This window comes from Salmo salar, chromosome 05 (assembly GCF_965601325.2).
Source record: "Salmo salar chromosome 05, fSalSal1, whole genome shotgun sequence".
NCBI classification, from domain to species: domain Eukaryota; kingdom Metazoa; phylum Chordata; class Actinopteri; order Salmoniformes; family Salmonidae; genus Salmo; species Salmo salar.
In genome coordinates this window covers 81,126,819-81,144,787 of record NC_138295.1, presented here as the reverse complement: position 1 = coordinate 81,144,787, position 17,969 = coordinate 81,126,819, and the positions used below count along the sequence as shown (strand labels likewise).

Sequence of the window (17,969 nt, the reverse complement as noted above, 5' to 3'; positions counted from 1 at the left end):
ATGATGCTACAGTTATGGTCTACTATTATGATGCTACCGTTATGGTCTGCTATTATTGTGCTACTATTATGATGCTACCGTTATGGTCTACTATTATTGTGCTACTATTATGATGTTACTATTATGAGGCAACTATTATGGTGCTACTATTATGAGGCTACTATTATGAGGGTACTATTATGATGCTGCTATTATGATGCTACCATTATGTGCTACTATTATGGTGGTAGTGGGCAAGGCAGCATGGGACTCACCATGTCCCACTGGATGATCAATCCCAACAGACAAACAGGAAGCTCTTTCCCTGAAACCACTGGTTTTTAAGCAGTGGCTCTGTATAATTTCAATACTTATTTCAAAAAGGTTTGCTGATAGCGTAGGTGCGGTTAATGTTGGTAGTAATATGGTCAGACAGTTTCTTAGCCTTCAACGTTTAAATGTGAATGATCTCTTTAGCGCCATGTCATTTCCTGCCCTGGGGTTAATTGCTGTTGGCCCCACCAACACACATCCAACCCTACAGTGACCTCATCACTCATACCCTAAAGAGCACCACCATGGCAGCCAGGGCTGATTGAAATCTTGGGATGAAGAGGAGAGGTGTGATTGGCAACATGGAGGGATTGGGGCAAGAGGTAGGTGGGAGGGAAGTTGGGGGGGGGGGGGCGTTGAACGCTTAACCTCCTTCCACCTCCTTCCACCCTCTCTAACTCCTTGGCTGGAGAGGAGGGAATGAAGAATAGAGGAAAGGAGAGAGCGCGAGAGAGAGAGAGAGAGAGAGAGAGAGAGAGAGAGAGAGAGAGAGAGAGAGAGAGACAGTGCCCCTAAACACAATGAGACACTGCTGCAGCTCATTGTTGGTGCCTAAATGTTTAATGAGAAAGTCGTATTTGTTTAGAGCAGGCCCTTCAGGCGCGCATTAGACTAACTGTAGTTTAATGATTTAGTAATGCCAGGGAGATAGAAAGGGGGAAAAAGGCAATAACACACACACACACACACACACACACACACACACACACACACACACACACACACACACACACACACACACACACACACACACACACACACACACACACACACACACACACACACACACACACACACACGAGGTAATAAAGGAAAAGGGGAAAGATGCCGACCATGTGAGACAGAGGGAGGGGGGCTGAAAGAGAACATGAGAGGGATGAAGGAGGAGGAGTTATAAAGGTGGTGGGGGCGGGGCGTTTGAGAGGCTCTCTCTTTCCACTCCCCTGGTCTAATAGACGTCCTCCGTCCTCCGTATGATCAGGCCAAGCCACAAAGGACTCATCTAGAGAGCCCTCAAACTCAACTCTGGACCTCGAAGCCAGTTCATTTTTACATTGTTCCCCTCTAATCAGGGACTGATTGACTGGAGAGGAGGGAATGAAGAATAGAGGGAAGGAGAGAGAGACTAATCAGGGACTGATTTAGACCAGGGACACCAGGTGGGTGGTATTAATTATCAGGTAGAACAGAAAACCAGGGGTAAGAGTTGAATACCCCTGCTATAGAGAATCCCCTTCCTCCCTAGTCCAGCCCTCCCTCCTGACTCTAGTAGACAAACCCCTTATAGGATTGAGGCCATGGTGCTGAAATCTGTATTGCTCACCTGCCAGTCAATCCACTACTGTGGCAAAAGTGGTCAATCAGGTCCCCTGGGCTGGAGAGAAGACATAGAGCCAAGCACATACATACATACAATCAATCAGACACACAAATCTATACCTTTAGAGGCCTGTCATGGTCTCCACTGCAGAGGGAATTCAGGGAAGTCTTGAAGGTTTTCCACACCGGGTTAAGGTTGTTCATAACAGTCTGTGAGTGAAACAGGAAAGAGAAAAGTAAATAAGCTAAAGTAATTGGATGGATCCGTTTGGACAAAACGACTACTAGTTTTACCTCTGTTCTGTGCACAAGCTGTAGCGTGTCGTCATCGTTCATCCTGAAGATCTCCAGGAAAGGGTCTGATTTGCTAAAAAAGTCCTGCACAGAGAGATACACAGTGGGCTTTTAGAAATACATCATCTACCATCTTAATGCCATGCTGAGGGATTGCAATATTTCCCTCCCAACCGCTTTGGCCCTAAAACTGTGAAAGTGGTCAATAAAATACCTAACGTTGTTGTGAGGAAGATGGTTGCCATGTTGTCCCTATTAATGCGTTTATCAAAGTCAACAACACACTGAGGTCCTCTACAAACGCTCCTGTATGTGTATAGGTCGTCTACATGGAATATATATTATACATAGAATATACTGTACTGACATCTATCTAACTCTCTGCCACTATATCTCTTCCTGAGAGGCTGGTCTCTCTCCTTCCTGTTCAATGATTCATAGAGCTGAGATGCAATCTGTAGGAGGGTTATCTCTGGTAACTCCCTAGACGGGTGCCAAAACTCCTGAACAGCTAAATTAGCTGAAGAAATACTGTAGCTCATACATAACTCCAGACCCTGAGGTTATAACTCGTTACAGTATACAGCTAAAACGCCTTTCAAATTGTCTTGGTACTTTTGACTTATCTAATAAGAGCAGCACTGGGAAGTAGAAAATCACAGATTGTTCTCAACACTTTTGGACAACAAGTAGAAATGTCAAATTGCAGATTGCATTTCGAAAACACAACTCCTCAACATCACGACAGGGTTATTTCTGACCTTGTCATCGGGAATTGTCTACAGTAAGATGGTGCCAGAAGAAATGGCAGCCTTTTGCGTTTTTTTTTTTGCGTTATTTGTAACTTATTTTGTACATCATGATTCTGCCACCGTGTCTTACAGCAAAAAAGAGCTTCTGGGTATCAGAACATGGATCGCTCACCTCGGATTAGACAAAGATTTTTTCTTCAACGAGCAGGACGCACAGGATGTACTTCAGACACCCGACAAGGCCAAAATCCCCGTCATTGGAAAGAGAAAGAGACGCAGGTATAGAGGATCCGCCAACGCCGAGTGGGAAATCTGCCCTTACCATCAGTATTACTTGCCAATGTACAATCATTGAACAATAAATTAGACGAGTAACGATCACGAATATCCTACCAACAGGACAACAAAAACTGTAACATCTTATGTTTCACCAAATTGTGGCTGAATGACGACATGGATAACATTCAGCTGGTGGGATATACGCTGCACCGGCTAGATAGAACAGCACACTCCAAAGACGAGGGTGGTCTGTGTATAGTAGTAAACAACAGCTGGTGCACGAAATCTAAGGAAGTCTCTAGATTTTGCTCGCCTGAAGTGGAGTATCTCATGATATTGTTCATCTATATTTTAAGTGGCTGTTTATTTACCACCACAAACAGATACGGGCACTAAGACAGCACTCAGTCAGCTGTATAAGGTAATAAGCAAACAGGAAACCGGTCACCCAGAGGCAGCGCTTCTAGTGGCCGGGGACTTTAATGCAGGGAAACTTATATCCGTTTTACCTCATTTCTATCAGCATGTTAAATGTCAACCAGAGGGGAAAACAATTCTAGATGACCTTTACTGCACACACAGACGCGTACAAAGCTCTCCCTCGCCCTCCTTTGGCAAATTTGACCATAATTCTATCCTACTGATTCCCGCTTACAAGCTAAAATTAAAGCAGGAAGCACCAGTGACTCGGTCTATTAAAAAAGCGGTCAGATGAAGCAGATGCTAAGCTACAAGACTGTTTAACTAGCACAGACTGGAATATGTTCCAGGATTCTTCCGATGGCATTGAGGAGTACACCACATCAGTCACTGACTTTATCAATAAGATGAATGCACCAATTTGTAAGTCGCTCTGGATAAGAGCGTCTGCTAAATGGCGTAAATGTAAAAATGTAAATGTACATCACTGGGGCTAAGCTGCCAGCCATCCAGGACCTCTATACCAGGCGGTGTCAGAAGAAGTCCCTAAAAATTGTCGAAAGACCCCAGCCACCCCAGTCATAGACTGTTCTCTCTGCTATCGCATGGCAAGCGGTACCAGAGTGCCAAGTCTTGGTCCAAGAGGCTTATAAACAGCTTTCACCCCCAAGCCATTAGACTCTTGAACAGGTAATCAAATGGCTACCCGGACTATTTGCATTGTGTGTCATCTTCCCATTCCCCCCAACTCCCTCTTTTATGCTGCTGCTACTCTCTGTTTATCATCTATGCATAGTCACTTTAACTATACCTTCATGTACATATTACCTTAATTAGCCTGACTAACCGGTGCCCCCGCACATTGGCTCTGTACCGGTACCCCTGTATACAGCCTCGCTGCTGTTATTTTTACTGTCATTTTACTGTTTTTTTATTTCTTTACTTATCTATTGTTTACCTAATACCTATTACTTAAAAATTGCACTGTTTGTTAGGGCTTGTAAGTAAGCATTTCACTGTAAGGTTGTATTCGGCACAAGTGACAAATAAACTTCGATTTGATTTGATTTGAATTGGGGCCACCAATGGTCATGATATATCCTGGTCTGGTTATGCACACCTGATGTGTGATCCTAGTGCTACAATCAACTTGACTGGATGCTCCAGGAGAACAATTCCCTCAAAAGACCTGATGATCAGAACAAATCTGCAGTTCCAAAAACACGAAATCAATCATTTACAAACACAATTCTTACTGATAGTATACTGATAGGAAAGTTAAGAGCAAATCGCTTTGATTGATTGCATTTCTCCCTGCAGATGCAATGGTTACTTGCATTTTAGTGCTGGAATAATGTACTTTAGCACCTGTGGTGAGGGAAAACGTATTCCAGTTGAAGGCAGACACACACACACACACACACACACACACACACACACACACACACACACACACACACACACACACACACACACACACACACACACACACACACACACACACACACACACACACACACACACACATCTTCCATTTAGTGGAGATTAACTCATTTAAATTAGACTGTGATTAGAGACACACTGGGGCTGAGAAAGACACCAGGGGACTTAAAAACATCTCTTGGACTTAACCACAAACACACCACACACACCTCTGCTCTCTCTCTCCTTTCTTATCTCCCCATCTCACATCTGTGTGTTGTGTGTGTGTGTGTTGTGTGTGTGTGAGCCAGAACCACAAACACAGCAGGAGAGACAGAGATGGGGAGTTGGATGGATCATAGATCCTCATTGAGGAGGGATAGGTTCTCTGTATCTAATGTGTTTCTGTTGTAATTATTCCTCTGGTGGGATTTTCCCCTTGAAGCATAGCTCTGTGTATAATCACTGTTCTGAGACCGGTTGATGCCATGGTTAATTAGAGGATATACGATAATGTAATGCATTCATGATAAATTAACGAGCACAAAATAAACATTTTCTGTAGCGTTGCAAACTTACCTTGTCATCAAGTTTCCTGGCACTGAAAGAAAGTTCCACATAGTCATCATTCCCTGTCAGCTCCTCGGCGGTGACCTGCAGGTACATAACACACACCTGGTTCTAATATTCACACACACCTGGTTCTAATATTCACACACACCTGGTCCTAATATTCACACACGCCTTGTTCTAATATTCACACACACCTGGTTCTAATATTCACACACACCTGGTTCTAATATTCACACACACCTGGTTCTAATATTCACACACGCCTTGTTCTAATATTCACACACACCTGGTTCTAATATTCACACACGCCTTGTTCTAATATTCACACACACCTGGTTCTAATATTCACACACACCTGGTTCTAATATTCACACACACCTGGTTCTAATATTCACACACTCCCTGGTTCTAATATTCACACACACCTGGTTCTAATATTCACGCACACCCTGGTTCTAATATTCACACACACCTGGTTCTAATATTCACACACTCCCTGGTTCTAATATTCACACACACCTTGTTCTAATATTCACACACACCTGGTTCTAATATTCACACGGACCTGGTTCTAATATTCACACGGACCTGGTTCTAATATTCACACACACCTGGTTCTAATATTCACACACACCTGGTTATAATATTCACACACACCCTGGTAATAATATTCACACACACCCTGGTTCTAATATTCACACACACCTGGTTCTAATATTCACACACACCTGGTTCTAATATTCACACACACCTGGTTCTAATATTCACACACACACACCTGGTTCTAATATTCACACACACCTGGTTCTAATATTCACACACACCCTGGTTCTAATATTCACACACACCTGGTTCTAATATTCACAAACACCCTGGTTCTAACATTCACACACACCTGGTTCTAATATTCTCAAACACCCTGGTTCTAATATTCACACACACCTGGTTCTAATATTCACACGGACCTGGTTCTAATATTCACACGCACCCTGGTTCTAATATTCACACACACCTGGTTCTAATATTCACACACACCTGGTTCTAATATTCACACACACACACCTGGTTCTAATATTCACACACACCTGGTTCTAATATTCACAAACACCCTGGTTCTAATATTCACACACACCTGGTTCTAATATTCACAAACACCCTGGTTCTAATATTCACACACACCTGGATCTAATATTCACACACACCTGGATCTAATATTCACACACACCTGGTTCTAATATTCCCACACACCCTGGTTCTAATATTCACACACACCTGGTTCTAATATTCACACACACCTGGATCTAATATTCACACACACAGCCTGGTTCTAATATTCACACACACCAGGTTCTAATATTCACACACCCTGGTTCTAATATTCACACGCACCTGGTTCTAATATTCACACACACCTGGTTCTAATATTCACACACCTGGTTCTAATATTCACACACACCTGGTTCTAATATTCACCCACACCTGGTTCTAATATTCACACACACCTGGTTCTAATATTCACACACCCTGCTTCTAATGTTCACACACACCTGGTTCTAATATTCACACACACCTTGGTTCTAATATTCACACACACACACCTGGTTCTAATATTCACACACACCCTTGTTCTAATATTCACACACACCTGGTTCTAATATTCACACACACCTGGTTCTAATATTCACACACACCTGGTTCTAATATTCACACACCCTGCTTCTAATGTTCACACACACCTGGTTCTAATATTCACACACACCTTGGTTCTAATATTCACACACACACACCTGGTTCTAATATTCAAACACACCCTTGTTCTAATATTCACACACACCTGGTTCTAATATTCACACACACCTGGTTCTAATATTCACACACACCTGGTTCTAATATTCACACACCCTGCTTCTAATGTTCACACACACCCTGCTTCTAATATTCACACACACCCTGGTTCTAATATTCACACACACACACACACACACCTGGTGCTAATATTCACACACACCCTGGTTCTAATATTCACACACACCTGGTTCTAATATTCACACACACCTGGTTCTAATATTCACACACACCTGGTTCTAATATTCACACACCCTGCTTCTAATGTTCACACACACCTGGTTCTAATATTCAAACTCACCTGGTTCTAATATTCACACACACCTGGTTCTAATATTCACACACACCTGGTTCTAATATTCACACACACCCTGCTTCTAATATTCACACACACACACCTGGTGCTAATATTCACACACACCCTGGTTCTAATATTCACTCACACCTAGTTCTAATATTCACACACACCTGGTTCTAATATTCACACACACCTGGTTCTAATATTCACACACCCTGCTTTTAATGTTCACACACACCTGGTTCTAATATTCACACACACCCTGGTTATAATATTCACACAGACCCTGGTTCTAATATTCACACACACCTGGTTCTAATATTCACACGGACCTGGTTCTAATATTCACACACACCTGGTTCTAATATTCACACACCTGCTTCTAATGTTCACACACACCTTGTTCTAATAGTCACACACACCCTGGTTCTAATATTCACACATACACACCTGGTTCTAATATTCACACACACCCTGGTTCTAATATTCACACACACCTGGTTCTAATATTCACACACACCTGGTTATAATATTCACACACACCCTGGTTATAATATTCACACACACCCTGGTTCTAATATTCACACACACCTGGTTCTAATATTCACACGGACCTGGTTATAATATTCACACACACCCTGGTTATAATATTCACACACACCCTGGTTCTAATATTCACACACACCTGGATCTAATATTCACACACACCCAGGTTATAACCAGAAACCAGAAAAAAGTCTGTTTATGAATGAAATAGTGAACTCGTAATCATTGTAGTGAAACGCCTGATAGACATATTGTCTTTCATACTTTGAGTTCATAAATGGCTTGTATTGTTCGGTATCTGCCTCCGGATTCATATTTATTTGTCAACTGTTCAGATATGAAATACTGTGGAACCACTCCTCATCTGGTCTAATATAAGTCCTATTGATACTAGTTTAGTATTGATGTTAGTTTCTTTCTGCTGGGAGCTCATTTTTCATAATGACCTTGAGATACCTCTCTATTTAGTTCTCTCTTTATATAGTACTATTGTGTGTGTGTGTGTGTGTGTGTGTGTGTGTGCGTGCGTGCATGAGTGCGTGCGTGCCTGCGTGCGTGTGGCCCAATAAAATATGATTTACACTATTGAGAATGCCTTGATGCCTTTTTTGAAAGAGGTTATTTTCCATGCATAAGCAAACAGGCAATGTGCTTCAGAAACAAAACAATATGTATGTTCATTTCAAACAGACACATGCATGCATATCTATTTGTTAAGTTCAGATGCTGCTCTACACCAAACTCAGAAAGTGTAAACAAATAACTCCTGTATCTGAGTTAACGTTTGCCTGGTCACTTTTGACTGTGGATTAGGTGGTAGGCTGCCTAAATCAAATCAAATTGTATTGGTCACATACACCTGATTAGCAGATGTTATTACGGGTGTAGCGAAGTGCTTGTGCTTCTAGCTCCGATAGTGCAGTAATATATAACAAATTACACAACATATACCCAATACAAACAAATGGAATGAATTAAGACTATATGCATATGGATGAGCGATGTCAGAGCGGAACGGACTAAGATACAGTAGAATAGTATAGAAAACAGCATATACATATGAGATGAGTAATGCCAGATATGTAAACATTATTAAGTGAACGAGATACCGTAGAATAGTATAGAATACAGTATATATATATATATATATATATATATATATATATATTATATATATGAGATGAGTAATGGAAGATATGTAAATCTTATTAAGGGACTAAGATACCGTAGAATAGTATAAAATACAGTATATACATATGAAATGAGTAATGCCAGATAATGTAAACATTATGAGTGTTCCATTCCTTAGTGGCCAGTGATTTCTAGTCTATAACTATATGCAGCAGCCTCTAATGTCCTAGTGATGGCTGTTTAACAGTCTGATGGCCTTGAGATAGAAGCTGTTTTTCAGTCTCTCGGTCCCAGCTTTGATGCACCTGTACTGACCTCGCATTCTGGATGATAACGGGGTGAACAGGCAGTGGCTCGGGTGGTTGATGTCCTTGATTATCTTTTTGGCCTTCCTGTGACATCGGGTGCCGTAAGTGTCCTGGAGGGCAGGTAGTTTGCCCCCAGTAATGCTTTGGGCAGACCGCACCACCCTCTGGAGAGCCTTGAGGTTGCGGGCGGTGCAGTTGCCATACCAAGCGTTGATACAGCCCGACTGATACAGCCCGACTGGATGCTTTCAATTATGCACCTGTAAAAGTTTGTGAGGGTTTTTAGGTGACAAGACAAATTTCTTTAGCCTCCTGAGGTTCAAGAGGCTCTGTTGCGCCTTCTTCACCACACTATCTGTGTGGGTGGTCCATTTCAGTTTGTCAGGGATGTGTATGCCAAGGAACTTGAAGCTTTCCACCTTCTCCACTGCTGTTTCCTGAAGTCCATGATCATCTCCTTTGTTTTGTTGACGTTGAGTGAGAGGTTGTTTTCCAGGCACCACACTCCCATAGTCCACACCTCCTCCCTGTAGGCTGTCTAGTCATCGTTGGTAATTAAGCCTACTAGTGTTGTGTTGTCTACAAACTTGATGATTGAGTTGGATGCGTGCTTGGCCACGCAGTCATGGGTGAACAGGGAGTACAGAAGGGAGCTGAGCACGCACCCTTGTGGGGCCCCAGTGTTGAGGATCAGCGGAGTGGAGGTGATGTTTCCTACCTTCACCACCTGGGGGCGGCCTGTCAGGAGGTCCAGGACCCAGTTGCACAGGACGGGGTTCAGACCCAGGGCCTCAAGCTTAATGACGAGCTTGAAGGGTACTATGGTGTTGAATGCTGAGCTATAGTCAATAAACAGCATTCTTACATAGGTATTCCTCTTGTCCATATTGGATAGGGCAGTGTGCAGAGTGATGGCGATTGCATCGTCTGTGGATCTATTGGGGCGGTAAGCAAATTGAAGTGGCTGTAGGGTGGTAGGTAAGGTAGAGGTGATATGATCCTTAACTAGTCTCTCAAAGCACTTCGTGATGACAGAGGTGAGTGCTATGGGACGATAGTCATTAAGTTCAGTTACCTTTGCTGTGCTTTAGACAGACAGACAGACAGACAGACAGACAGACAGACAGACAGACAGACAGACAGACAGACAGACAGACAGACAGACAGACAGACAGACAGACAGACAGACAGACAGACAGACAGACAGACAGACAGACAGACAGACAGACAGACAGACAGACAGACAGACAGACAGACAGACAGACAGACAGAGAAAGCTAGAGAGAGAGAAAGCTAGAGAGAGAGAACGCTAGAGAGAGAGAGGGAGCTAAGTGACAGAGAGGGGCCTTACCATGATGAAGGACTTGCTCACTGTGCTGCCCTGTTTGAGAAGTGGTTTGGTGAGCTTCCTCTGGGACACAATCTGTTTGGAGAGAGATAAGAGGTGAGACTCCCCTGACTCGATGCCTCACATCAACAACACAGCAACTCAGGAGAACCAGAGGGGAAAACTGGGACGAGGGAATCACCGGCACAGTAAAAAAGAAAGAAAGAAAAAAATGAAGAGTTTTGCACAAATGTCTGAAGTAAAAGAGAGTGTGGTTGTATAGGGTGAGGTTGGGGAGTTCTGAAGAGAAGTTTTGCCATAAAAACATGCTGGAAAGATGCCATAAAATAATTGGATGCTATGAGGCTTTTCACATTATGCAATTAAGATGCAATATGAGAGTCTTTGTAAAGGTTCAAAGCCCTCTCAGTAAATTGTCAATGCTGGAACGGTTGCATGGTACAGTAGGCCTATTGGATGATTTTGAGAATAAAATATGAAGTAAAACTGTAAAAATACAGTAAAACCCCTTGGTGAATCCTATTCACAATATAAGGTGTTTCTAAATTATGCCTCTTATTTGCATTGAGATGTACCCACAGTCCCACCGTCTCCTTGTAGACAGAACAGAGTGGAACAAAATGAACAGCTCATCCATATGAAGATCTCCCAGGAGTTAGAGGGAAAAGACAGAGAGAGAGAGAGAGAGAGAGAGAGAGAGAGAAGGGGGAGAGAGGGAGACAGAGAGTGATACTTTAAAACTTGGATCAAACTCAAACTAAATATTGGAATTCATAACACATGAAATGAGTTTCTGGAGAATTCCTCAGTACAACTAGATGAAGATAGCAGGGCCTATGAACCATGTGTCAGCAGTGGTGGGGAAGAATCATTTGCTGTTGGCATAGACACACAATAATACCAGAGAGAGGCTCAGAAGGCTCAAACATTCCAGGCCCGCTGGCGTACCGGACGCCAACTGTTTCAGCCGACAGCTGCATGTAGCAAAACACTCTTAATGAAAGTCTGGGGGATTATTTCATTACGTGCCTTATCATTATTTGCACGAGGCATGTCAAGGGTTGATATAAAAAAAAACACGCTACACTGCATGACCAACTGCCACTAAACCACTTAACTCGCTTGTTTTTTACGTTACAGGAAATGACCCGTGCAGAGAGGGAGGGTGAGAGGGAGGTGTTGTCTTTCTTGAGTAAACAGTCTCACTGGGTCTACTAAAAAGCCTCTGCTAACTACTTTTAATGGTCTCTAAGTTCAGCTCGGTCCAGCATTAGCACTTAGCATTGTGTCAGAGATAGCGTGTCGGAGCTTGTGTGGCGTTGCCGTGAGAACACACCTGTCCCAGTGTGCACTCCATGGCCCCCAGAAAGTCAGCCTCCTTGATGCCGTTGTGATTGCTGCTGATGTCATAGAGCTCGTAACGTAGCCGCTGTACCTCCTCAAAGTAGAAGTCCACGGTGAAGACTTTAGAAAAGGTGGGGCTTATAGAGCTACGGATCACCTCTGTCCTGTCAACCTGCAGAGAGAGAGAGAGAGAGAGAGAGAGAGAGAGAGAGAGAGAGAGAGAGAAGAGAGAGAGAGAGAGAGAGAGAGAGAGAATGAGTGTGTGCCCAGTGGGTATATTCAATTGGAGGCTCCGAGCTAAAACGTTATCACTTTAACCTATTAGAGCTCTTGCAGAATTAACTGCTCACCCTCCCTCTCTAAAATCCAAGATGGCGTAGCAGTGGGATGTATGTTTTGATTGTCTTGTCACTTGTGTATGTCGTTTTGATTGTTTTGATTGTCCTGTCACTTGTATATATCATTTTTATCTTCGTATATATTTTTAACATTTTCAATCTCGTTTTCCATCTACGGACTGAACATACTCTCCTGCATCCCGCCTCACCCAATGTGGTATGGATCTGCTATATTTTACACTTTAGAACCGGAACCCCCTTCTGAAGCTAGCCAGCTAACTAGCTACTAGCTAGTAGTCAGTTAGCCACTGCTAGCGGTCATCACCATTAACTTGGACTGCCAGCCTCAGCCCGGTCAACTCCTGCCAGCCTGCACAGCGCGATATCTACCCAGAGCATATCAGACTGCTTTTCTCTACCACATCTCCGGATCCCTACCACAAGCTCTGAACCTTTACTCCAGATCATCTCAGCTAGCTAGCTGCTATCTCGAGTGGCTACTCCTGGCTAACGTCTCTGTCCCGAAGCAAGCACCAGTTAGCCTGGAGCTAGCCTCGAACCTTGCCCATCTCCCGGCTAGCCGAAGAGATCCATCAAGCAATTCCTGGCTTCAATTACCTCTTTTGCCAATTGGCCTGGACCCTTTGCTGCCGACACGGAACCCCACCGATCCATCACGACTAGTCTACCGACGTAACCAACCGAGTGGGTTTCTGTCCCAAAGCAAGCACCAGTTAGCTAGCCGAAGGAATCCATCAGATAATTCCTGGCTTCAAAACCTCTTTTGCCAATTGGCCTGGACCTTTTGCTGCCAACACGGAGCGCCGCCGATCCATCACGACTGGTCTGCCAACGTAACAGTCTGAGGGGGTTTCAACAGGCTCTCACGTTGTGACGTCCCCCTGAGTCCCATCTGCTAGCCTGCTGCTAGCCCCGGCATGCTAGCTGTCTGAATCGCTGTGCCTCCAGATCGTCTAGCTACTCACTGGACCCTATGATCACTCGGCTACACATGCCTCTCCCTAATGTCTATATGCCTTGTCTATTGATGTTTTGGTAAGTAATTTTTGTCTTATTTCACTGTAGAGCCTCCAGCCCTGCTCGATATGCCTTAGCTGGCCATTATGTTCCACCCCACACACATGCGGGGACCGCAAATGGCTTAAATGGTGCCTCTAGAGACAAAACCTCTCTCATCATCACTCAATGCCAAGGCTTAGCTCCACTGTACTCACATCCTACCATACCCTTGTCTGTACATTATGCCTTGAATCTATTCTTCTGCGCCCAGAAACCTGCTCCTTTTACTCTCTGTTCCGAACGCACTAGACGACAAGTTCTTTTAGCCTTTAGCAGTAGTCTTATCCTACTCCTCTTACATTTTAGTCATTTAGCAGACACTCTTATCCAGAGAGACTTACAGTTGTGAATACATTTCGTACATTTTTTTTTTTTCGTACTGGTCCCCCGTGGGAATCGAACCCACAACCCTGGCGTTGCAAACACCATGCTCTACCAACTGAGCCACACGGGACTCTTCTGTTCCTCTGGTGATGTAGAGGTTAACCCAGGCCCTGCAGCCCCCAGCATCACTCCCATTCCCCAGGCGCTCTCATTTGTTGACTTCCGTAACCGTAAAAGCATTGGTTTCATGCATGTTAACATTAGAAGCCTCCTCCCTAAGTTTGTTTTACTCACTGCTTTAGCACACTCCTCCAACCCGGATGTCCTAGCCGTGTCTGAATCCTGGCTTAGGAAGGCCACCAAAAATACTGACATTTCCATCCCTAACTATAACATTTTCCGACAAGATAGAACTGCCAAAGGGGCAGAGTTGCAATCTATTGCAGAGATAGCCTACAGAGTTATGTCATACTATCCAGGTCTGTGCCCAAACAATTCAAGCTTCTACTTTTAAAAATCCACCTTTCCAGGTACACGTCTCTCACCGTTGCTGCTTGTTATAGACCCCCCAGCCCCCAGCTGTGCCCTGGACACCATATGCGATTTGATCGCCCCCCATCTATCTTCAGAGTTCGTACTATTAGGTGACCTAAACTAGGACATGCTGAACACCCCGGCTGTCCTACAATCTAAGCTAGATGCCCTCAATCTCACACAAATTATCAAGGAACCTACCAGGTACAACCCTAAATCCGTAAACATGGGCACCCTCTTAGATATCATCCTGACCAACTTGCTCTCTAAATAAACCTCTGCTGTCGTCAACTAGGATCTCAATGATCACTACCTCATTGCCTGCGTGCGTAATGGGTCCGCGTTCAAACGACCACCCCTCCTCACTGTCAAACGCTCCCTAAAACACTACAGCGAGAAGGCCTTTCTAATCGACCTGGCCCCGGTATTGGATATTGACCTCATCCCGTCAGTAGAGGATGCCTGGTTGCTCTTCAAAAGTGCATTCCTCTCCATCTTAAATAAGCATGCCCCATTCAAATAATGTAGAACTAAGAACAGATATCGCCCTCACCCCAGATTTGACTGCCCTTGACCAGCACAAAAACATCCTGTGGCGTTCTGCATTAGCATCGAATAGCCCCCACGATATGCAACTTTTCAGAAAAGTCAGAGACCAATATACTCAGTCTGTTAGGAAAGCTAAGGCTAGCTTTGTCAAACAGAAATTTGCATCCTGTAGCACTAATTCCAAAAAGTTTTGGGACACTGTAAAGTCCATGGAGAATAAGAGCACCTCCTCCAAGCTGCCCACTGCACTGAGGCTAGGAAACACTGTCACCACTGATAAAACGATAATTGATCATTTCAATAAGCATTTTTCCATGGCTGGCCATGCTTTCCACCTGACTACCCCTACCCCGGCCAACATCTCAGCACCCCCTGCAGCACCCCCCCCCCCCCCCACACACACACACACACACACACACACTTCTCCTTCACCCAAATCCAGACAGCAAAATCTGTATCCCTACAAATCAGCTGGGCTAGACAATCTGGACCCTCTCTTTCTAAAATAATCCGCCAAAATTGTTGCAACCACTATTACTAGCCTATTCATCTTCTCTTTTGTATTATCTGAGGTCCCCAAAGATTGGAAAGCTGCCCTCCCCTCTTCAAAGGGGGAGACACTCTAGACCCAAACTAGACCTATATCCATCCTGCCCTGCCTGTCTAAAATCTTAGAAAGTCAAGTTAATAAACAGATAACCGAACCTTTCGAATCCCACCGTACCTTCTCTACTATGCAATCTGGTTCCAGAGCTGGTCATGGGTGCATCTCAGCCACGCTCAAGGTCCTAAACGATATCATAACCGCCATCGATAAAAGACAGTACTGTGCAGCCTTCTTCATCAACCTGGCCAAGGCTTTCGACTCTGTCAATCACCGCATTCTTATCGGCAGACTCAATAGCCTTGGTTTCTCAAATGACTGCCTCGCCTGGTTCACCAACTACTTCTCAGATAGAGTTCAGTGTGTCAAATCGGAGGGCCTGTTGTCCAGACCTCTGGCAGTCTATATGGGGGTACCACAGGGTTCAACTCCTGGGCTGACTCTTTTCTCTGTATATATCAATGATGTCGCTCTTGCTGCTGGTGATTCTCTGATCCACCTGTACGCAGACGACACCATTCTGTATACATCTGGCCCTTCTTTGGACACTGTGCTAACAAACCTTCAAACGAGCTTCAATGCCATACAACACTCCTTCCGTGGCCTCCAACTGCTTTAAATGCTAGCAAAACTAAATGCATGCTCTTCAATCAATTGATGCCCGCACCCTCCCGCCCGACCAGCATCACTACTCTGGACGGTTCTGACTTAGAATATGTGGACAACCAGAAATACCTAGGTGTCTGGTTAGACTGTAAACTCTCCTTCCAGACTCACATCAAACATCTCCAATCCAAAATTAAATCTAAAATCGGCTTCCTTTTTGCAACAAAGCCTCCTTCACTCATGCTGCCAAACATATCCTCTTAAAACTGACTGCCCTACCGATCCTTGACTTCGGCGATGTCATTTACAAAATAGCCTCCAACGCTCTACTCAGAAAACTGGATGTAGTCTATCACAGTGCCATCCGTTTTATCACCAAAGCCCCATATACTACCCACGACTGCGACCTGTATGCTCTCGTTGGCTGGCCCTCACTACATAACCATCGCCAAACCCACTGGCTCCAGGTCATCTACAAGTCTTTGCTAAGTAAAGCCCCGCCTTATCTCAGCTCACTGGTCACCATAGCAACACCCACCCGTAGCACGTGCTCCAGCAGGTATATTACACTGGTCATCCCCAAAGCCAACACTTCCTTTGGCCACCTTTCCTTCCAGTTCTTTGCTGCCAATGACTGGAACAAATTGCAAAAATCTCTGAAGCTGGAGTCTTATAGCTCCCTCTCTAACTTTAAGCATCAGCTGTCAGAGCAGCTTACTGATCACTGTACCTGTACACAGCCAATCTGTAAATAGTACACCCAACTACCTCATCCCCATATTATTACTTACCCTCTTGCTTTTTTGCACCCCAGTATCTCTACTTGCACGTCATCATCTGCACATCTATCACTCCAGTATTAATGCTAAATTGTAAGTAATTTCACCTCTAGGTCCTATTTATAAATAAATATGGCTGCTATGGAAGTGAAATGTGTTTGTGTCTGATCAGTGGTATATTAATTCTGTTGAAAAAAAGATATTACATGGAACAAAATGGGGATAAACATACCTGAATCTGTCCAAAAGAAACTCTTGTTTGCAACTGTTGGACTATTTACTACACCCAAGATCAGCTAGAGGAAGGCAAGAGTGTGCAATGAGGTGTTTAATGTGTCTCTGTCTGTCATCCAATTACTCAAATTTCTTGCGACCTTTGCACCTACATTGAAAACTTCAATTCATAGGCTAGGTTGTAGCAACCTCATGATGGGTATGGGGGTAATTAGAGTATCATGTAGTAGCCTAAACCTATCGCTGTTACATTGAGCTAGGTGAATGGAATATGAACGACAGGTGGCAGGTAGCCAAGTGGTTAGAGTGTTAGACTAGTAACCGAAAGGGTGCAAGATCAAATCGCCGAGCTGACAAGGTAAAAAATATGTTGTTCTGCCCCTGGACAAGGCAGTTAACCCACTGTTCCTGGGCTGTCATTGAAAATAGAATTTGTTCTTAACTGACTTGCCTAGTTAAAATAAAATCCAATATGCTACAATAGAAATAAGGCTCATAAAAAATATATATTGTTGACTGCCACTGGTATATCTTGACTGCCACTGGTATATTCTGATAGTGTTTGTCTGAGGGGAGAGGGACACAATATATTACAATGCAGAAATAATGATATCTATTGATATTTCAATGTTGCATTCTTTGGGGTTCAGCAATTTAGCTTCATGCAGGCTTTAATTGGCTGCTGGGAGGTCTTTCTTGGCAGTGCAATCTGGCTGTTAAGTAGAAGTA

General features: G+C 43.9%; 1 protein-coding gene across 1 annotated transcript in view; it reads right to left on the bottom strand.

Moving 5' to 3' along the window:
- The window catches only part of LOC106574842 (copine-4), a 95,104-nt gene that overhangs the window by 40,535 nt on the left and 36,600 nt on the right, over positions 1-17,969 (bottom strand). Inside the window, exons 3-7 of the mRNA XM_082975659.1 lie at positions 12,185-12,364; positions 10,852-10,923; positions 5,379-5,453; positions 1,927-2,010; positions 1,753-1,842 (exon numbers count right to left, since the gene is read on the bottom strand). Coding sequence (XP_082831785.1) covers positions 1,753-1,842; positions 1,927-2,010; positions 5,379-5,453; positions 10,852-10,923; positions 12,185-12,364 — 501 coding nt within the window. The remainder of the gene's footprint in view (positions 1-1,752; positions 1,843-1,926; positions 2,011-5,378; positions 5,454-10,851; positions 10,924-12,184; positions 12,365-17,969) is intronic.